Below are 22,108 nucleotides of genomic sequence, written 5' to 3' on the forward strand. Positions count from 1 at the left end.
TTGAATTGTGAAAATAAGTCATAAGCGATGCATACACATTTTTAGACACCCATTTTTAGGCAATGTGCTGTTAAACACGTGCTGGCCTGAGTTGTCATAACATCACTATTAGCCCATCCCAAAAAATGCATGAAAGTTCAAAGTGTGACCGAGGTTGTAGATCTCCTATAAGCTACAGGTTTGGAAATAACTTGGACAGAGCTAGGTTACCAAGCATGTTCAGATTGACTGAACATGCTTTACATAATGCATTTGTTTTCCACATTGACTACTCTTAAAATCTTGAGAGGCTTTTTTGTATATGAAGTCAGACATTAAAAGTAGCTCAGATTTGTTTGGGAGAAACAAAGTGACCATGGCATTTTGCATTGCAAATTGCAATGCTTTAATGTATTTAAATTAATATCAAGAATCTCCTTTCAGTTTAAATATCAGATAATATATTGCACTTAATGTGTACGTCTATCTGTTTGGTGGACATACGTATCTGCTTATTCTTTACTTCCAGCTTGTGAAGTCGAAGAGTTTGGAAAATCACCTGCAGTAGCTGCAGTGTGAGAACCCATAAGCATTCCCTTCATAGTAATCTTGCACCTCAGTTCTAATTAATTTCAGTTGCAATGTAGCATGACAGTTAAATTATGAATAACTTTGGTGTAAAATGTTTTTGCTGTTTGCATGCTGAGTTAAATTAGCAAAAAAAATTTCACTATGTGTAGTTATAGCCATGATACCTTGCATGTAGGGGTGTGCCGATATATCGTCCCGCGATATATCGCGATACGTTTTCGTGACGATATGTATCGTTTTGAAGGGAAAAAAATGTTTATTTTTTGTTTTTTTTTACAATAATAATAATCAGGCATGCAAACAGCCCTGAGGTGAAAAGGGTGACATGTTTTTTTTTCTTTCGGGTCAGGTGTCACACTATTGCCCTATTTGGAAAAACAGAAGTATTTGTTTGCATTTGTTTTTTTTCCACCCCATATATTTTCATAATAAAAAAGTGCCATATATCGTATCGTATCGATATCGTATCGATGTCGTGAGCCCAATATCGTATCGTATCGTTTCATGAAATTAGTGTATCGGCACACCCCTACTTGCATGCATGCTTTAAGAAATCAAACTCAGTTCATCCTGTGTTTCTATAAAATATCATTGTTTGTGTGTGTTCACAGGTGCTGTACAATCAGTTCAAGTACTTCTTCAACCTGTACTTTTTGCTCTTGGCCTGCTCACAGTTTGTCAACGAGCTTCGGTTGGGTGCCCTCTACACTTACTGGGTCCCTTTGGTATGTTATATGTCACAAACACTGTTTTGTGTAGCTACTGTGAAACTTTAAAGAATTATATTTTAGAATTATGTTTTATTAAAATAGTTTTGTTGATTACGGTAATAATTTCCCACTATAGTGAAATGCTCAGGTGTTGGCTGAGTGTGCAAACATTTAGTATAGCACACTGTAGTATTTTAATAAAATAGTATAGCAACAGGTTTGTTACTGTGCCATTTTGAAGAAAACTGATTTAGAAGAAAATGCATAATTTAGAAAAATGTAATTAATAGTTGTTTTAATTTCTCTAGGGCATTGTCTTGACTATTACGATTATAAGAGAGGCAGTTGAAGAGATAAGATGTTACATCCGAGATAAAGAAGTGAATTCCCAGATTTATAGCAAGCTTTCCACAAGAGGTAAGAATATGACACCTGAATTCCCTTAGTATCTGAAACGTGGTGTTTTGTTTTCTTTCAGCATTAGTATCTATTAACTGTAGGAAGTTGGTCCTGTTAAAACTTATAGGGGCTAGGGGAAATGTGGAGTAATTGAAAGCAGAAATGTAAAAGTGTACATGAGAGGGCTTGGAATAAAGTGCTACTAGCAATAAAAAGCAGGAGACCTCTTGTGGTTTCCATCACTTTGCCCCTTTGATGTGGCAGCTTGTTTTACCCATAAACACAATGACTGGTTGCCTCCATGATAGTGGCCCCCGGTGCACGGGGGTCTGTGGTTTATAGAAACTCTGTGAGGTAAAACGGCTGTGATTTCTGTTATGAGGAAGGTGATAATCTAGTTTGCATAATGTTTTGATGAAGCTACAGTATCACAACTATAATTAATAAATTACACTAGATGCATAGGTGTAACGTGTAGTACTTTTTCATTCATGATAGCCTGCCATCTATCAATTTAGTTTTCAATCATATATTGTGCGATATTTTTTTGATTAGTTTCGGAGTGTATTGGCATGCCTCATCTCAGCTCAAATTAATTATAACAATTCTGTTATTTGCAGGTCCCTAACATCTTTTCATTTATTTTGTTAGTGGAACAGAATACTATGGGAAGTTTCGTGAAGCTAATGCATAGCAATATTAATGTGCTTTAATGTCTTGCATATGCAAAACCCAGAGGTCACAGCAGAGGTCATGGGTCAGTGACCCCTGCCAAACAATTTTGCCTGCTCATTCCAAATGGAATGAGAGAAAAGGCTCAACTCCCCCAGCATTCTTTCAAATCTGCATGGAAAATTACTTTCCCAAAAAGGGGTGACTGGAGGGGCATGTTGAACAACAGCTCACTCTGCTTTGTTACCAAGAGGAGATGAGTAGAAAACAAAATGCATTTTGCATGGCCATGGGAAGTGATAGAGTATAGTGTTTGTGTGTTAAGCCCTAGTTCAAAATAACGAAAATAGCCAATCTGCAAGTTCTCGGCGCATTGCACTGCGATGCATTGTGAGTTTGTTCTGCTATAGATCACTATTTTTGAAAAAGAGTGAACATTTCCACCTACAATGACATGCCAAATACAGATGCCAGTTTGAAAGTGGTTAACGTTGTCTGAATGACATTAATGGTAACAGGATGTTTCACAGTCATAAAATCCACGTTGAACGTTTACATGGATGGTTTAGATTTTTACTTTGTACTTGTCTGTCTGCATTCACTCAAAATCAGATTGGAATGCCCACTGAGTGATTGATAACGTAGATGTTTCTATTCTTCAACTTGCCTTCACCCAGTGAAATGCATAGAATATCAATCAAAACGACACTCAATAGCATTCACTTTATTTAATATTTTATCTTTCAGGCACCGTGAAGGTTAAAAGCAGTGGGATCCAAGTCGGAGACCTTATAATTATAGAAAAGGTTTGTATGTTGTATAGTGTATATTTGTGAAATGTTGCCTCAGTCACATCTCTAAATCTTAAAGTTTCCATTTATATGACAAAGCATAATGAATGCCTTGTTAATCTTCTGTGCTGGACTGGTGACTGAGGTGAAAGGAGTTAGTAAAGATTTTGTAATCTTGTGATCAATGCTTAGCTTCGGTCTGTCAAATTCAATGCATACACAACTGACACAAAGTTATATGCCTATAATTGGATCCCAAACACAAATTAAATGAAGTACCATTTATTGAAACGATTTATTTATTTATTTATGTTTTAACTTAAGTTCAAAGAGAACAGAATTCAATTGTTTAAAAGATGTAATTAAGCCCACCTTTGGTGGCATTTGGCTTCAGCTATCTGTGTCCTTGCTATCTTGTAGACGGGATTCTCTAAAGTCTTTGTACATGAAATATGAGATGCGAGTCTTGTCTTCAGTTTCCAACTGGGGACTTCTTTCGGAATCACTCACTTCAACACAGCTGAAGGAAAGGTCACACATGTTACTGCTCCACACATTTCACTCACATGAGTGAGTGATTCAGAGTTTGCTGAATTAAAATGATAAGATATGGATGCCCCTCACCCATAGAGCTTAAAATGAATGTCAAGACAAATCAAAAGCCCAGAGTTTTTTTTGCAAATTACCTCAACTCAAGAGCCATAATACATCTTTATTAAGACCATCGACCACTTAACAATAATCCATTCCCAGTCCAATGTTTGGAAATCTGTCAAGATGAATCGGATGGGGTATTCATCTTCCAATAATTCTATGTAGCTTTTGTAGCTGAGGGACTGGGTCAGGCAGAGTGTAAAACCTGGTCAGGGTCCTGTTCAGGCCATGGCAGGATGATTTGCAGGAGAGCTTATTATTTTGACTGGCTGCATGCAGGTAAAGTGGCACATGAAAAGCTCAAAGTCCTGCTTCCCTGCTTTCTTCAGTTAAAGAGCAGAAAAGGAGGCAAAGTGCAGGACCAGGATGTCATACTGAAGTCATGTTTTTCCTTTCTGTCTTTCTACGTAGAACCAACGCGTTCCTGCTGACATGATCTTTTTAAGGACTTCTGAAAGAAATGGTAAACATCTGCTGGTCATTCATCCAGATCTCCACAACAGGCTAGTTGGGGCTGGCTGGGGGAAATGGCCTGTTTAAAAAGGCGCTGAGGTGCAGGGATTAGCCCTGAGCCAGGACAGGAAGTCCTACAATGTCAAAATTGTAATTGGGTCCAGTACTAAGTTATCGCTCAAAGTGTGGTGTGTAGTGTGATGGCGATGATGGGTGTGGTCAGAGGAACATTGGCCCTTTTGGTTTCTTTTCGTCTGTGCCATGTAGTGAGGCTAATTTTGTCTTTCAAATGATAAGATAATGAAAAGTAAAACCAAGGCAGGTAAAACTAAATATAGAATGCAAAGAGTAAACGGCAGACCATCAGGCCAAGATGCCTCATTGGAATAAACAAATGTGGATCAGAGCAAGATTTGTTGGCGAAGACACGAATGTAGTGAGGCGCATTGCAGTGTTCATTTGCACATATACAAAAAGCACTCATGTCCAATCCGAAATAACAACCTCTCACAACAAACAGGGCGCAGCAAAACAAACAAACAAAAGAATCTCCATCTTACATTCCCGGTTGCTTTGCTTAAGACTTCTAGCTTTTCAATCAGGTGGCAGCTTGATGCCTGTTGTCGTTACCTCTTCCTGTTGGGGGAAGAAAAACAACAGCTTTGTTTTACTGGAAATAGTGCTTGGTTATCTCTCTTCCATGTGGAGGCCATTAGGTCAATTATGAAGAGTTTAGGCCAGGACTGGGAGTTGTGGGCAGGATGAAGCATGCAGACTGGTGGTGGGGGATGGGCAAGGCTGGATTCCTCTCTACTTTTTACTCCCAACTTGATCCCAACAGTAGCATGCAGCTGAGAGCCATTCATAGTTAGAGCCTGGTCATTTGTGACTACATTGTACAAGTTAGGTTATTTGTTTGCCAAGAAAGTACTGCTACAATGTATTTTAAAGCATGTATGCATATCAAAACAACACAACAAAAATTGGTTGCTAACTCATTAGCATGTTGTATAGGTAGAATATTACTATCTCTTATCTATAATGCAAATTCCATGGATTGTGACTGCTCTACCCTGAGCTACAAGATAATGTAGCAGTGCCCCCTAGAGGTGATGTGTTCACATCTCACACCAGTAGCAGCTGTTGCCCTTCTCTCTTCTTTCAGGCTCTTGTTTCCTGCGGACTGACCAGCTGGATGGAGAGACAGACTGGAAACTACGCCTCCCAGTGGCCTGCACGCAGAGACTGCCCACTGCAGCAGTGAGTCCCAATGAACCAAAAATATATCGAAACTGATATTAAGAAAAAATAACCGACTTATAACCGAATAATTCAGAAACAAAGTTGTTGTTTTTTCTTTCTGTTCTTCTATATCAACAAATTGACACAAACAGTTCTAAGAAATCTTTGTTGAGTTCAACCCTGTTATGTTTACTATAACTTTGGTAACACTGTCTATGAAGCCAATGTCTATAATGCATTATAAATATACTTATAATGCATTATAAACTGCATATGCATCACAAAGGGCATGTTCCTAATTTACTTTATCATTGCCTCACAGGATCTTCTCCAGATCAGATCATATGTGTATGCTGAGGAACCAAACATCGATATCCACAATTTTATTGGTACTTTCACCAGGGTGAGTTCTGACTGTACTCAGACAGATGAAATATCCCTATTTCAGAGCTACCTTTTATTTTTGACAGTATTCTGTTGTTTTGCTACGATCCCTCACTCAGTCTATTTTGTATGTTGCCTTATCTTTTATAGGAAGATGGAGACCCTCCAGTCAATGAAAGTCTAAGCATTGAAAACACGCTGTGGGCCAGCACTGTCATCGCCTCTGGTAAATATCTGTCTGAGCAGTGGTAAAGAGGAAGTAATCAGGACCTGCCCTCAACCTTTGAAGCCTTCACACTAGAGCCAGATTTTTGGGTCCGATTTTCCTAGACCACAGATTACCGATTTTTTTTACAGATATTTCAAAAGAACAAGATTTATATGAATCTTGTCAATTTGAAAAACTTTAATTTGATTGAAGTTTCTGTTTGAGAACATTGAACTTATATGCAAAGTCATCAAACAAATAAATAAAATACACACAAATAACTTAATTTATTTTATTTTACCACCTTAAAAATCTAAAATAGCCACTCTACAAGCCTACAACATGTCGCAAGACGACGTGTTGCGAGCATGTAGATCTGCTATTTTGAAAAACCTTTCACCTATACTGAAATGCTCAAAATAGGGACGTCAGTGGTTAGAAATCGGGACGTGTCGACTGCATAATTGCTGATCCCGATGTAGTCAAATAATTACCGATATGTCAGTCTGGCCAATATATCGCTCTGGCTCTAGGGGGCTGTGTCCACAGAAAGTGTTTTATGAGCATAGGGGCGCTTTGGATATCATGTCCATGTCTATAGCGCTCGCACGTAGCATTTATTGACACGTGCAGGGTTTGAATAGATCAACCATTGTTGTGCTCAAATGTCCTGTCATCTGCGTTATTAGCACAAATAGCTTAGCTGAAACAACGGTAAACATGGGCTTCTCATGGTTGTGGTAACCATTCAACGTCGGGTTGTCAGACGTAGATGCCCCTAATTACCAGTTGATGACTTCTATTGTCAAACACACACATCCTCCGCTCACATTAAAGAGGCTCTCTAAGACATGTGGTTGTTTAGAATTGACCATGGGTCACAGGGCCAGCTATCTATAATATCAATACTGTAAACAAGAATCCTTCCTTCATAGAAGAGTGGTTCCGCTTTGACCTATGAAACATATGGTAGTCATTAAGTAATTGCAAATCTGTATCGTATATTTCAACTGTCGTTTTGCATTTGAAAACATCCTTTCACATCAAGAGTGTAAGTCTGGGAAACATCCTATCAAGACGGTGGGGGGGGGGGGGGGGTCTCTTATAGCCTGAGGTGATTTGTATTTCTTTCTCTCTCCAGGTACCGTGGTGGGGGTGGTGATTTATACAGGCAAAGAGCTGCGAAGTGTTATGAACACCTCCAACCCTAAGCACAAGGTGAGGTTGTGTGTGAACCACAATTTGAAGGCCTGCCTTCAATTATTCCTCATATGGCTGACTGAGAAGTATAGATATTAAGTACATTTACTTAACTTGTATTGAGACAATGACGTTTGATTAACTGTTGTTGAGAGTGTTGATAAAAAATTGTCCCTGAATGTCCACCTTTGTGGCCTGTGATAGGTGGGTTTGTTTGACCTGGAAGTGAACTGTTTAACCAAGATCCTGTTTGGAGCTCTGGTGGTGGTCTCCCTCGTCATGGTGGCCCTTCAGCACTTCGCCGGCCGTTGGTACCTGCAGATATTCCGCTTCCTGTTGCTGTTCTCTAACATTGTGCCAATCAGGTGGGACTCATCTCTTAAAGGGAAACATTGCATAATCGGGCATACATAATCTTGACCCGATAACGTAAAACAACCCATTTGATGTTGTTAGCACCTTTCACACCAAACCCTTTTCTGTTTTTTCTCAGATTAAGGAAACGATTCACATTTAATTACATTTTGTTTTGACTTAATTGGGTGATCTAGTCTAATTTACTTATTTATCTAGTTTGCGTGTCAACCTGGATATGGGAAAGATGGTTTTCAGCTGGATGATCAGAAAAGACTCCAAGATACCAGGGACAGTGGTTCGAGCCAGCACCATACCTGAACAGCTGGGACGCATCTCCTACCTGCTCACTGACAAAACAGGTTAGATGGTCGAGAATTATACCAATAAACACAAACCCGTTTTTGGAGATGACTGATGTCATAGCACTAGCGTCATAGACAACTGACGTCATAGTACTGACATCATAGCCACATGAGGTCCGACAGCCACACCGTTATTAGACCCGCTCTTATTGTCAAATAATTCAATTATATATTTGATTATTATATATTTCTATATTTTTGCAGCATGGCTCTGCAGGAGTCTAGCTGTCTATAAGATTTCTTGTGCACACTGCCAGTAGGCCACAGATGTACCTCCACTGTTTGTGTTTTTTTTGTATTTGGCTGTGTGGTCAAGGAAGCATTGAAATTGCAAAAAAAAGGAGCCAAAATGTTGGAGTAGTGCAATGAGAGAGGCCATATCCAGTAGCTGGGTGTTTTTCTTCCCTGGGGGGACTTGTTCTGTGCTACTTTCAGAGACATGCTTCTTATTGGATCCTTAAATCAAAAAAGCCCTGAAGGCTTACACACACACACACACACACACACACACACACACACACACACACACACACACACACACACACACACACACACACACACACACACACACACACACACACACACACACACACACACACACACACACACACACACACACACACACAGTAGCACGCCTTCCGCAGTACACTTCCTCATGAACAACAGGCACTACCTGTCAGATTTACAGCCACCCTGCCCAATAAAATGATCAGCCGTTTTCCCATCCAGAGCGCGAATAAGGGCAGTGTGGTGTGCAAGCTCATACATCAGCCTAATGTATGTGCGGGGCCCTGCGGGGCCCCTGAGGTCATTTTGATATACTGACGGAAACTGCTTTTAAAGTGAGTGTGAGGTTACAAAGGGCATGTATAAGGTAGCACAGAAGCTTCTAGCTTTTTTTCGCTTTCTTTTTCGTTGTAAATTCTCACCTTCTGGAATCACAGTAAAACCAAATATTTTACTCTGCAACACACTTTCAGTAAAGATTAATGTTTAAAAATCCCACATTTATTAGCATAATACCTTTCATACACTTCAAGGGGCTTTACTGTACATATAAGGCATAAAAAGGCATTTGAAGTACCGATATATGGGCCGTATATCGTATCGGATGATATTTACCTCGTTGACTGCTATCGCCATATCAGCAAATAAGTTGACATTCACCAATGGCAGTAGTTGTTTATTTGTTGTTGTGACACGTCAATTTGTTGATGTGTTATCTTCAGCCTACCAAGCTGCAGATTCGGAACAGTTACATTTTATAATGAAGATTTATTTGTTTCCCTGGCACAAAAGGGGGAATAAATAACAACAAAAACAAAATAAACAAATGTCTCTATTGGTAGGGGCTATCGGCCAAATTGTTATTTTAAACATCTGCATTGGCCCAGAATGTCCATATCGGTTCATCCCTAATTTGAAGACAAACAAGGCATTTAAAAGCATAAAAATACAGATATAAGCTACGGTTTACAAAGAAAATAAACTTGTGAAAGTGGATAACATAAAAGTACTTGAAATAAATGTTCCAAAACCTTATGCAAAGTTTTGAAATGTTTAGATATGGATGTTCCAGATTATAACGGGTATTATTTTTGTGAAGAAGATATACATTCTTTCCCTATGGTGAATATCTCCTTTTTGACTTTTGCACTATTATTTATATAAAGAATCTGCCTATACACTGTATTTAACAGGGACTCTCACACAAAATGAGATGGTGTTCAGGCGTCTCCATCTTGGTACTGTGGCATATGGAATGGACTCAATGGATGAAGTACAGAGCCATGTTTTCAGCGCATACACACAGGTAAACGAGAGTTACGAATGTAACTAAGGTTATGAATTCTGAATGATCACCATAGACAGTGTTTTAATCCCTGATCTACAAGCTCGCAACGAGTCGCAATTCTTTGGGACCATGTAGAGCGTCTATTTTTTTATTTATTTTTACCGCAACTAGGTAAAACTCAGGCTTAATGAACATCCACTGCTCCACACCTCCTTTGGGCAAGAACAGAAATCTGCTGAAGATTCAGAAATTCTGGAATGTTTTAGGAAGAGAATGGTAGAGAAAATATCCTGATTTCAGATGCTTTGGAAAAGGTAAAGAAAATAGTCCGAGCCATTGTTTTAAGAAACATATTAGTTTGTGATTATTGTTTGGTTGAATGCTTCCTGACCTCAGATGACACCCTTTGTCCATTTGACACCAGGGGTTAGCGAAGCAGGAAACAGGATTAGCCCACTAGCGAAGCACCAGCCGCCCACTGCTTTAATGACGCCACCATTAACCCCTGGAACACACACACTCCAAAAATAGCAGGGCCATCATGCAAAAAAGCTAATTGATCACATTTTCTTCACACATCTGTTTATGTTTACATGCTACTACTACCACAGTAATGATATGGTTAGCTAAGTGGTTCTTCATCCTGTGGAAAAACTGCTCATCTGAGAAAGAATTTAGCTTCTTTCTTTTTTTTTTACTGTTAACTAAATGTGTTATTTTGCTATTTATTATTACTATTTTATAATCTGACTTTATTCAGACTTTGTGTTTTGTCTTGCTCTATTTTTTCCAAATGTTGAGGAAGTTGTAAGTACAAGAATTCCACTGTCTGCTGTGTTGCTACCAGCTGTGTTGTGTATGACAACAATAATACAATCTTGGAACTGAGTACAAACTTTCATGCTGTTTCATCTTGTTCTGTTTGACTGTAGGTGTATTCATTAGATAAACGCTGTTGTGCTCCTCTGCTCTGACTGCTCTTGTCCTTTCTTTCATCATCATCCTTCTCAGCCCACCCATGACCTTCCAGCCTCCAGAGGTCCAGCAGCCACCAAGGTTCGTAAGACCATCAGCAGCAGGGTCCACGAGGCGGTGAAGGCCATCGCTCTGGTCCACAACGTTACGCCGGCATACGAGTCTAATGGTGTGACGGACCAGGCCGAGGCGGAGCAGCATTATGAGGACACGTGCAGGGTCTACCAGGCCGCCAGTCCAGATGAGGTATGCAGCCAGAGCCGGTCACGCAGGGTGGTGTTTGTTATTTTTAATCTATTGTACTACGGACAGGTTAGACTGATAGGTTTCCTATTCTACTGTATACTCTGATTGTATAGAGTCATCATGGTATATCTGTCATATGGCGTAAACACGCCCACACCAGAATATTTCAAGCAGGGTTGTCGGAAAGTCGCCATTAAACCAACAAGAGCTAATTTTCCCAAGGCCAAACACTTGGAAGTATGAGCGGAGAATAGAGTTCCGATCTTGCGATGGAGACTTATTCGTTTTTCTCTGTCGTGATCCTTATCTGCGTGTCTTCGCTGCTTTTTTCCCCTTAAACAGGAACCTTGAGAAGACAAACGGCATTCCACTTTTATGTCCTTGATCAGTATGAATCTTTGAACTTTAGGAAGTGGGCTGTGGAATCCGACTTGATCCCTTTCCTGCGGTGTAAATACGGATTTCCTTAATGTGCTCCCCAGCTCATTGCACTTATCCCCCCATTGAATTTCCTCCTTGATGGTACATATTTTAATAAGGCTCACTGCATCAGTCGCTTTATGGTCATTAGAAAAATTGCACTTAATATTGGTTAATTGTAATGTTGGCAGTCTAGATTTAAGCTGATTCGGATGTTCTGATATTCTGATACTGATAATGAATCTGGTTGAGAATGTCAGCCATATGCCTACATTTTAGAATCTAAAACATGATTGTAAATTTCATACTGCGAAAGTTTATGCTAATATTATTCATGAAACTCCCATGAAAATACTGTTGAGGAATCACTTTCTCATCATCAATAATGCAGAATTAGTCACTTGAATTTGTGGTTGGTGAGTTCCTCTTTTCTATTATTCACTGCGCTCTTGTATGAGCTTGATGTAATCTAAGCTGAACTTCAGTTTGCTTTGGTATGTCTTTCAGGAAGTCTTAATATAGACATGGTTTTGGCGGTGACTGTCGTGGTCACAATGCAAGTGACGGTTGCTTACATGGTTTTTGGTATAGGATGTACCCTAGCCAAAACCTTCAAAAACTTGAACATGTTCTAAGATGCATGGATGCAAGGTTGCTTGCAGCTGTGTGTGACCGCTGTGTCTCATGACAATGCACTAGATTACATTTATCAATATTTGCAAATTACGAGAGAAGAAATGTGAAAATTTTAGATACTTAAATTAAAGTAATAATTAATAGGACCGTCATGCTGATAGAGGGTGATTCACAAAGAAGGGATATCTGAATCATTTGCTTCGTTGACTTTTTCTTTATGAAAATCTATCAAGTATAGTGGTTATGACTCAAGCCGTCCATATGCAGTATCATTCATTTCAGTAGCAATCAGCTGCAATTCAAGGCACTGGTATTACAAGGTGGTGGTGTTGCGGTGGAGGCCAGTTCATAAAATGCCTCCATGGTGAATATTTCTAGACTGTGACTAAGACGCAATCCTCATATTTCCCAACTTGGATGACAAGCATTACGGTAGTCAGACGTATGCTGACGTTAAGAGTGCACTCTGCCAGGCATTGTCAGACTGCATGGTCATGGATGGTTCACCTAAATAAGCGGTTCCAGAGCTGCAAATTCTTTGATTTGGGATCAGAATTGGACCCCAACCTGGCCCCACCCCACCCCCCCCTTCTCAAAACTCTTAACCCTAACCCCCATCTGTGTACTCTGGGTGCACTGACATATGTCATTAGAATTCTGTCTCGGAAGACATGATGAATTGGGTTTGTGATCTTGTTCTAAACCCCGGTCTGGAAGTTATTGGGCAATTCTGTCTGCCCTCTCTCTCTCTCTGTGTGTGTGTGTGCGCGCGCACACACACACACACACACACACACACACACACACACACACACACACACACACACACACACACACACACACACACACACACACACACACACACTTCCCTCGCATCCACCCCCTAACAAAACACTAATGGATGTCATCTGTTGTGACCTTCAGAGGGGACGAAGCAGAAGACAGGAAAACAGTGTTTTCATCAAGAATTAAAAAAATGTTCATCTCTCCCAGTTTTTCAATCAATAGACTTGAGTGCTGAAAATGCTTAGGTATTGATTAAGGCTGAATGGTTACTGTGCTCTTGGACAAACTGCTCAGACCATAGTGTCCTTGAGTGTTTCGCCTGTCTAATTTATGAAATGGTACAAAAACGGTTCAAACTTGAAAATAAATAAATAAAATAAACACTCCATTTATCTGTATTTTGACTGCTTCCTTTGCTTGATGTGCCCAATACAAAAAGCTAAGTCTTTCCGTAATGGTATTGATTTTTATTTTATTTTTCACATCAGCAAAAAAAAGCAATATTAGCTGTTAGGCGGGCCTATCCATCATTTCCCCTACATTGTCAATCAAGGTCTTTGTTGTGTGACCTTCCACTAACTCTGGTCCTTCTCTTTGGGCTGTGATTGGTAGGTGTCTCTGGTGCAGTGGACTGAGAGCGTTGGCCTCACGCTGGTGGGACGGGACCAATCTTCCATGCAGCTACGGACCCCTAGTGGTCAAATCCTGAACTTCACCATCCTGCAGATATTCCCTTTCACCTATGAGAGTAAGAGGATGGGCATCATAGTTCGAGTGAGTGCAGAGATTACACCATTAAGATTAGATTTTCATTATGTACGTTATGTCCATTGAGCGTTATGCATTAAACGCCAACATTCAGATTGATTGTTTTATTTGGACTATTATTTGACTGTAAACTAACCGTCACTAGGGATCATTGGTTGTTTGCCGGCATACACCCTGGGACTCCACCAAGGATGCTCTGATCTGATCTGATCTTAAACAATCAAACAATGGATTTATCTGAGAAAGAGCTCAACTTCCAGTGAACTCTGACTAAGTCTGATGATGACTAACATTATTTTTGTTGGCTTGGCGAGATCTGCTAAACGTCAAGAAGCCTGGGATTGAAACCTTGCTTCCTCATCATGATAATAGTTTAAATCTTTGTTTTTAAAAATGTTAACAAGAGTGACTAAATAATAACTACATTGGAACCTTTTATTTACACTGCCATCATTGGAACACAGGTTATTTGTTCCATTTCCTGAAAAGTAACAGTTTTGGACATGGGTTTACAACTATACAATTATTACAGTGAACTAGTGCAGTGATTGATAAAGAATTGTTTTCCAGGATGAATCGACAGGAGAGATCTCGTTCTATATGAAGGGAGCGGACGTGGTGATGGCAGGGATTGTCCAATATAATGATTGGCTGGAAGAGGAGGTAATGAGGACCTGTGTTGATTACTCCGTTTAACCACATTTCAAACGGCCTTGTATCTTGTGTGTCAGTTTGTGTCACTAATATCGTTGAAAATCTGTTTGCCTCTCTCTTCTTGTCAAGTGTGGAAACATGGCAAGGGAAGGTCTCAGGGTACTTGTAGTGTCCAAGAAGTCCCTTACAGAGGAGCAGTACCAGGACTTTGAGGTGAGCAAGCGGGCGTTCATTGGGTTGACTTACATGGATCTGAGACTCATGCTTAAAGATGCAATCTAGAACTAACGGAATAACTTTATTTTAACCACATGAACCCTAGCGTCCCTTTTCTGAGTTTGTGTACAAACTCACAACGCGGCGCAACACAATGCGTTGTGAGCCTGTAGATCGTCTACTTAAGTAAAAGGATTTGCTGTAGAGGGAAAAAGGAGGGGACCTAGTATAGACCCCTCGGGTAAATGGTTAACCATTCTGTATGGTAAAGTATGGTAATACAATATAACTAGCACATTGCAGGTGGTCTCCCTACTCTTCCAAATGTAGCCCCTGGTGATGGGTAGGACACCTACTGGTTGACAGGTAGTACTGCCTGAAGCTTATAAGTGCAATTATCTGCTCTGGGCAAGTGGGCTTAGCTCAGCGGTAGAAATTTGGTCGCTCATGGAGAAGCCCCTGGCTGCAGGTACTTGCTCTCATGCAGGAGACCCGGATTCAAATCCCGGGTAGGACATGAAAGTTATGGATTGCAGCTTTAATTCTTACTCCATCATTCGACGGTACCACTCGCCGAAAATAGCATATCTACAAGCTCACAACATGACGCATTGCTAGAGATCTGAGCTGAGGGATTGGGCCTCAAACACAGCCTGCAACAGGACAAGGCCGTCTTGATGAAGTATGGTCTGACTCCCTGCTGACTCCCCCTGCCAGACTTAATAAGCAATTTTGGTGTTTCAGTTTGTTTTGGTTTGCCAAACACATTATGAATGACATACGTTTGCCAGATATCAGAGAATGTCTAATGGCGGCTCCTGGGCTGGCTGTACATTGCACTCACACTATACTACAAGCAGCAATGCACTCGGCGGGATAATATGGAATTTTGCGTAGGCATTTCATTAGCATTGTTTTTAAATGTCAAAGGCTGTCGTCTGGTGATTGGGGTCACCCTCGGGACACCCCATCCTCCCACGCACACACCCATATCCCACCGACACGCAGCCCCCACACACATATTACCTCCCATTGTTTGGGCTGGGCAGGGCAGTGCCTCCCCTCGGCAGTCGAAGGCCCCAGGCCCACTTTGTGAAGTGTAATTGTGTGAACTTGGGGTTGGGCTGAGCTGGTGGGTAGCAGTGAGTCACTCACTGAGTCACACACACAGTTTGTGTTCCTGTATGAGTCACATGTAGAATTGTTTTTGCTTTATCTCACCAGAAAATTGCCCTGGAGCATTTCAGATAGGCGTTGACATACCAATTACTATCAATAACATATTTCAGCGACACAGAGGGTTAATTTGACTCTGTGAGTGTTGCTGTGTACATTGTGCCGTAGTTAGCGGTAACCAACCAAGTTATTCATGCAGTATGCAGCTTAGTTTTGGTCTGGAAACATTGCTGCCCTCATGTCGAGCTGTGTCTTATATCCCACTGCTGGCAGATATATAACAATTTGACTGTTATTTCCCAGTTTTTCTGATCAGATTTTCTAATGGTTTTACCACATCCATAATATTAGTATCCATCCACCCCAACACCAAACATTCCCACCACCTACGTTTACCAGCCCTCCCTCCTCTGCTCCCCAAGGCGCGGTACACCCAGGCCAAGCTCAGCGTCCATGACCGCTCCCTGAAAGTGGCCACTGTGATTGAGAGTCTAGAGATGGAGATGGAGTTGCTGTGTCTGACCGGAGTGGAGGACCAGCTCCAGGCTGATGTCAGGCCCACCCTGGAGATCCTCCGCAACGCAGGCATCAAGGTCTCACAGCCTACATTAGTGGTTTTCAAAGTGTGGTCTGAGGAACCCCAGGGGTCCTAAAGGGGATACCAGCCAAATGAGGAGTAGTTTAATGTGTCAATGATTTTATTGAACTTCAAATGATTTAAACTAAAAAAAAGTTACAGTATGAGTGACTATTCTAACATTACAGTATGTCACCACTATGAGTCTATTTATCATGTTCAATTATTGCATTTATACAATTGAATTTAAACACAAATCGTTTCATATCAGGACAGAATGAAATCATTTGAAACGGGGGTCCATGGTTTTATGAAAGTCAATGTGACTACATTGTTGCAACAGACTAATAGACAAAACACAGGTATGCAAAAGGAAAGAAAATGCATCCAAAATATAATTTACATGTTACGTTTATGATGTTAAGCAGAGGATCTCCAAAAAGAGGAGAAACTCTTGTGCAGAGAACTTGTACATCAGCATTCTTAAATACTCATTGGTTTAATTCGTTATGAGTCTGATGCACACATAATGTAAGTATAAAACAATGCTCATTTCCTGAAAAGAAAAGAAAAGAAAAGGAAAACATTAGTAGAATTATATGGCAGTTATTTCTATAGTAAACATATTAATATGAATGAATTAATGATTTATGCAGTGGCCTTCTTCAGTGTGAGGGGATTTTTTTTTCTTCACACTTGGTAAACAGCCTGGGCTTTTCTATGGCGTGTACAAAGTATTTATGTTTAAAATAAAAAATATATATGTTTTTTAAATAATAAAATTAATAATAATGTTGCCACCCTTCTCACATTGGCCTATTATAGCGCCACCAGGAGGACGATTTTTACTGAACAATCTTTTTTTATGTTATATTCCTACACATTTTGTCCAAACATCAAGCAAATCGGTACACATTATGTCTATAGTCATGTGATTTTTCACATTTCATCCTGATTGGCAATAACTTCATCAACATTAATCCCTCAACTTCTACAGATTCCACTCACCTCTATAATGACTGAATTCTGAACATTGCTGGCCCACAATAACCTACCTGACCTGGCGGAGACGTGTGCTCCAAGGAGCACTTTTTCGAGTTATTTTTCTGACTACAAATTTGTTATTCTATTTAGGTGTGGATGCTGACAGGGGACAAGCTGGAGACAGCCACCTGCACCGCCAAAAATGCTCATCTGGTCACACGTAACCAGGACATCCATATCTTCAGACCCGTGAGTACAGAGGAGGGACCCCTCTTCCTCTTATGTGCATATAAAGTGACCAATATTTGATTTTAGTACTTGAGGGCTTGTCCCAGTTCAAAAGGGCACTCATGGTTTCCTGACTACGATGACCTGTGGGCATCCATCCTTTGTACGGCCAAGGCCCATTTGCTAGTGGTCATACGGTCCCACACAACTACACAAGCAACCTAGCCAGGATCCACAGCTGAATAAATCACCTCCCACCAGCATGGCCCGTCCAAGTCACTGTCAAACAGAACAAACAGGCCTTCGCTCCCACTGAGTGGGGAGACCAGCTGAGCCACTCCCAGAGGGAACGCACTGAGGGCTCACTTCCTAATTTGTTTTGCAGGTTTAGGGTTCTCGAACCACTTTGATAGTCCCTTGACTTCCCCTCTGGACCCTCGCCAGAGCAGACGGAGAGCCGGCCATATAGGAAGGTTACAAATTGCGTACAACAGTGGTTACTGGAAGAGCAAAACAATGGCTGGCACAGCTTGAAAACCGCTGTCCCAGTGGACACAGGGAGTGCTGACTGGGCCTGTAACACATGCATCTGGAATAGTTTCCTGGTTGACACCAATGGCATGATCTGGATTGACGTATGAATTGTTAATAGCTGAAGGATATTCATACCAGAGCATCAACAGTTGTTGACAGATTGATCATACGCCAAGTCAGTGCCACATTTTTAAAACATTTTAAGTCTATATTTGAAAGTGACACATTCTTGGTAGGGGTGTTGGAAAACATTTATTCATGTAAGAATCGCGATTCTTATTATAAACGATTCAAAATCGATTCACAATTTCCAAAAATCTTTAAAAAAATAATATTTATATTTATATATACACGACCCTCTCTAGTATTATATAATAATTTGTTTGAGCTGTTGGATATAATTAGACTACACTTGGTTGTTAAAGTCCAGATGAAAACAATATGACTGAAATAATTTAGGATTTTATTTTTATGAGAATCAATTTTTTTAACGAATCGTGACCCCAAGAATCGGAATCGAATCGTGAGAGAGCAGAAGATTCACAGCCCTAATTCTTGGAGCCCGCTAATTGATTGCATAGCATTTTTTCTTCCTTTCTTTCTTTTCTTACATTTCTGTTCAATAGTTCCCCATCAGTTGAGTTTTGGTTTGCAAGATGACTGTTACTGGTTACTCTGGTTACATTACTCGGTTACTGTAGGCCTTCCCATGATTCTAATCATTGTAAAGCAAATGGCAGTTGCAGTGTGTTGAGCCGTCATACATTTATGCTGTGGGTTTGATTGCTATCAAGCTGGCTAGACTGACTGCCTGTTGTCCTGATGCATTATGCACGTGCATGTACCTTAATATGGTTGCCTTGTCATAGGTAACAACACGAGGGGAGGCTCACCTGGAGCTCAACGCATTTAGGAGAAAACACGACTGTGCGCTTGTGATATCTGGGGACTCACTCGAGGTAAGTGCCACGTGTGTCCGCCCGCTACTGAAAGACCACAGTTTAGTGGTATATGTGGTTGTCATTATTGTCTAAACCACACCAACTGTAAGTTGTGTGTCTCTGACATACTGAAGATAAAGACCCACAGTCGTTACGTTGTGCACTGTGCCGCTCAACCCATATGTTTTCCGCTGCCCTGCAGGTGTGTCTGAAGTTCTATGAGTATGAGTTCATGGAGTTGGCATGCCAGTGTCCTGCTGTGGTTTGTTGTCGCTGTGCTCCGACTCAGAAGGCCCAGATAGTGCGGCTGCTACAGGAGCGCACAGGCAAACTGACCTGTGCTGTAGGTGAGTACGTAGTAGCCCCAAGTACATGGGTACATGATAGACTGGAGCCACAATCCCTATGGTTACGCAACTTTTTAAGCACATATTTCAAGCTTTGTTCCCTGTTTGTTTTTATTTAGGGTTTATCACATTTCAAGAATACTTTGCCCTTCTCTAAAATGTCCATATTGCATTTTATTTCGCCAACTAGTTCTATCCAATCTACATGGTTCCCCAACTAAAGGGGAAGATGGACATAATATTTGTTTGCTGGTTACATATGGCCGCCATTAGTCAAATTTGGACATTGTCAGCGGAATATTGCTTACGCACCAATATCAGGAACATCATGGCTACGGTTTCGGCTCACAATACATGGGAACCTCAGCTCTGAGTTCCACGCGGAACTCAGAGCCTTTATTGTCCAGTTCTTCCAGTTAACCACCCTCAAACTAAAGATGTTAGACTGTCGTCATTTTAAGGGAGTGTCTCAGCACACACAATGTGTTTGGTATGTCATACACAGATATGTGAATCCTGACACTTCCACGGCTGTTGTTTTCTCTTAGGGGACGGAGGAAACGATGTCAGCATGATCCAGGAAGCCGACTGTGGCGTGGGAGTGGAGGGCAAAGTAAGACTCTCTCATCTCATCGGCTCACGCTGCTGCCGCTCTCACACTTTGTCCCTGTGTGTGTGTGTATTTCCTTTTGAGATGGCTGTCACAGATTGTCACAGATGTAGAGGGACGTGCACAGATGATTCCTCTACTGTGAGAATCTGTCGTTTGCACCCAAACACAAGTCTTCATCCAAACTTTATTTATAAAGCACATATTGCAACGACCAAAGGTCGACCAAAGTGCTGTACAGGTTAAAACAAAGAAACAAGATTGACAAAGAAAACCGATTTAAGACAAGAAAACAAAAAGTGGCACAACGAAGAGAAATAAAAAGTGCTAAAAACAGCATTACAAAGTTATACCATTTACACTATCAAACAGTGTCAAAGGCCACAGTGAAAAAGTATTCTTCAATAAAGACTTAAAGGCCTCTAGTGAAGGAGAAGAGCGAATATGGAGGGTCAGGGTGTTCCAGAGTCTAGGGCCAGCCGCTGCAAAGGCCCGGTCACCTCTGGTCTTACAGTATAACTAGTTTTGAGCTCAGTCAAGAGCGACTGGTCAGCTGACCACAGGGCTCTGGCTGGGATGTACGGCTCTATGAACTCTGATGAATACGAGGGGGCCAGCCCATTTTGGCCTTTAAAAACTAACAGTAAGATCTTAAAATCAATTCTAAGATGGACAGGGAGCCAGTGGAGTGAGGCTAGGACCGGAGTGATGTGGGAGCGTTTTGTCTTGCCAGTGAGGAGGCGAGCGGCACCATTCTGTACTAGCTACAGACGCCTAAGAGCTGACTGGTCAATACCTACTGTACATAAAGGGAGTTGCAGTAATCGAGCCTCGAGGTTATAAAGGAGTGGATTACCCTCTCTAGGTTAGGTGGGGAAAGATAAGCCTTTATCCTTACCAGAAGCCGGAGTTGGAAGAAGCTGGCTTTAACCACGGAACTGATCTGTTTGTCGAATCTGAAGTTACTGTCGAAGGTCACACCAAGGTTTTTAACTGACGAGTGGATGTAGGCGCTAAAATGCCTGAATCGTAACCATAATCCGCCAAATCGATTCCATGATCGCAGAATCAAATACCTTTATTTTCCCACTGACTGCTGTTCATTTTCTAAAGTCCCATTCATTGACCTTAATACTTGTAAAAAAAATAAAAACACGATTCTAAGTAACTTATCAGACCATGCACATGTATTTAAGCTTACCAAAGACCTTCTATAACCTGCTTTCTCTTTCCCCGTTGCTATGTCTCTCTGACAGGAAGGAAAGCAGGCGTCGTTGGCCGCCGACTTCTCTGTGACTCAGTTCAAACATTTGGGCCGACTCCTCATGGTCCATGGGCGGAACAGTTACAAGAGGTCTGCAGCCCTCAGCCAGTTTGTCATCCACAGGAGCCTGTGCATCAGCACCATGCAGGTAGGTAGGATGGGCCTATGTAGGTCAATAGGTAGGATATGGGTAATGCACAATTAATATCACTTCAACTTTTGACTGCCAGAAATAAAACATAATTTTGCCATGCCGCTGCCAGCGATTTTCGAGTGTTTTCACTCACCTTTTGAAAGATCTTAGAATATTTATCTCCAGTATGATCGATCCCTGATCGCTTTAAAAGACGTATCCGGGGTGACCCATAGGCGAGCGAACAGCACCCTCCTACTGAAAACACAAATCTCGTCATTGGCGGTGTGGGCCATGGCAAAATATGACGAGAAATCTTCGTCATTGGCAGACATAGTTAACCACATTCACCAAGGTATCCCTATATTTTAGTTTGGAAAAATTGTGAGCTATTTGGAATCATTTTGAAAAGGTACACAAATCTTCTCTTATGGGGGTCTCTACAAAACCTTTGCAGATGGGGGTCTGTGACATGAATGAGTTTAAAAAAAAAAAAAATTTCACATACAGGTTTATAACAAATGTCATACAAAAACAGTGAATGTATGTTACCCCTCCCACCCCCCCAAAGTTCCCGCTCCGAAAGAGCCACAACCCTGGTATCTCATTGTACCATTAAAACAAAGGACAATACAAACAAATAAGACACAATTGCAATGTAAAATGAAAACACGTCAAAAAATTAAAAATAAATAAAGTATACACAGTAGAATATATATATTATTAAAGAAAGATTTGAAATGAATTAAAAAAAAAGAAATACATGAAAAAGTTTGAGAGCCACTGCCATGGGATAACTAAATCCAGGGCATGAAC

The 22,108-nt window shown here is 40.9% G+C and overlaps 1 protein-coding gene across 2 annotated transcripts in view; it reads left to right on the forward strand.

The window, feature by feature from the left end:
• The window catches only part of atp9a (ATPase phospholipid transporting 9A), a 34,480-nt gene that overhangs the window by 5,119 nt on the left and 7,253 nt on the right, over positions 1–22,108 (forward strand). Inside the window, exons 3-23 of one of the 2 annotated variants that reach the window (XM_080444179.1) lie at positions 1,182–1,295; positions 1,589–1,697; positions 3,099–3,157; positions 4,208–4,259; positions 5,415–5,509; positions 5,814–5,894; positions 6,026–6,101; positions 7,225–7,301; positions 7,488–7,648; positions 7,857–7,999; positions 9,703–9,815; positions 10,809–11,018; positions 13,473–13,634; positions 14,199–14,291; positions 14,412–14,495; positions 16,097–16,267; positions 17,386–17,484; positions 18,867–18,956; positions 19,141–19,285; positions 19,834–19,898; positions 21,152–21,307. In XM_080444179.1, coding sequence (XP_080300305.1) covers positions 1,182–1,295; positions 1,589–1,697; positions 3,099–3,157; positions 4,208–4,259; positions 5,415–5,509; positions 5,814–5,894; positions 6,026–6,101; positions 7,225–7,301; positions 7,488–7,648; positions 7,857–7,999; positions 9,703–9,815; positions 10,809–11,018; positions 13,473–13,634; positions 14,199–14,291; positions 14,412–14,495; positions 16,097–16,267; positions 17,386–17,484; positions 18,867–18,956; positions 19,141–19,285; positions 19,834–19,898; positions 21,152–21,307 — 2,355 coding nt within the window. Of the gene's footprint in view, positions 1–1,181; positions 1,296–1,588; positions 1,698–3,098; positions 3,158–4,207; positions 4,260–5,389; positions 5,510–5,813; positions 5,895–6,025; positions 6,102–7,224; positions 7,302–7,487; positions 7,649–7,856; positions 8,000–9,702; positions 9,816–10,808; positions 11,019–13,472; positions 13,635–14,198; positions 14,292–14,411; positions 14,496–16,096; positions 16,268–17,385; positions 17,485–18,866; positions 18,957–19,140; positions 19,286–19,833; positions 19,899–21,151; positions 21,308–22,108 lie in introns of those variants that run through there. The other variant, XM_080444180.1, reaches the window with a different exon arrangement.

This window comes from Gymnoscopelus braueri (genome assembly GCF_963280865.1).
Source record: "Gymnoscopelus braueri genome assembly, chromosome: 12".
Taxonomy (NCBI): domain Eukaryota; kingdom Metazoa; phylum Chordata; class Actinopteri; order Myctophiformes; family Myctophidae; genus Gymnoscopelus; species Gymnoscopelus braueri.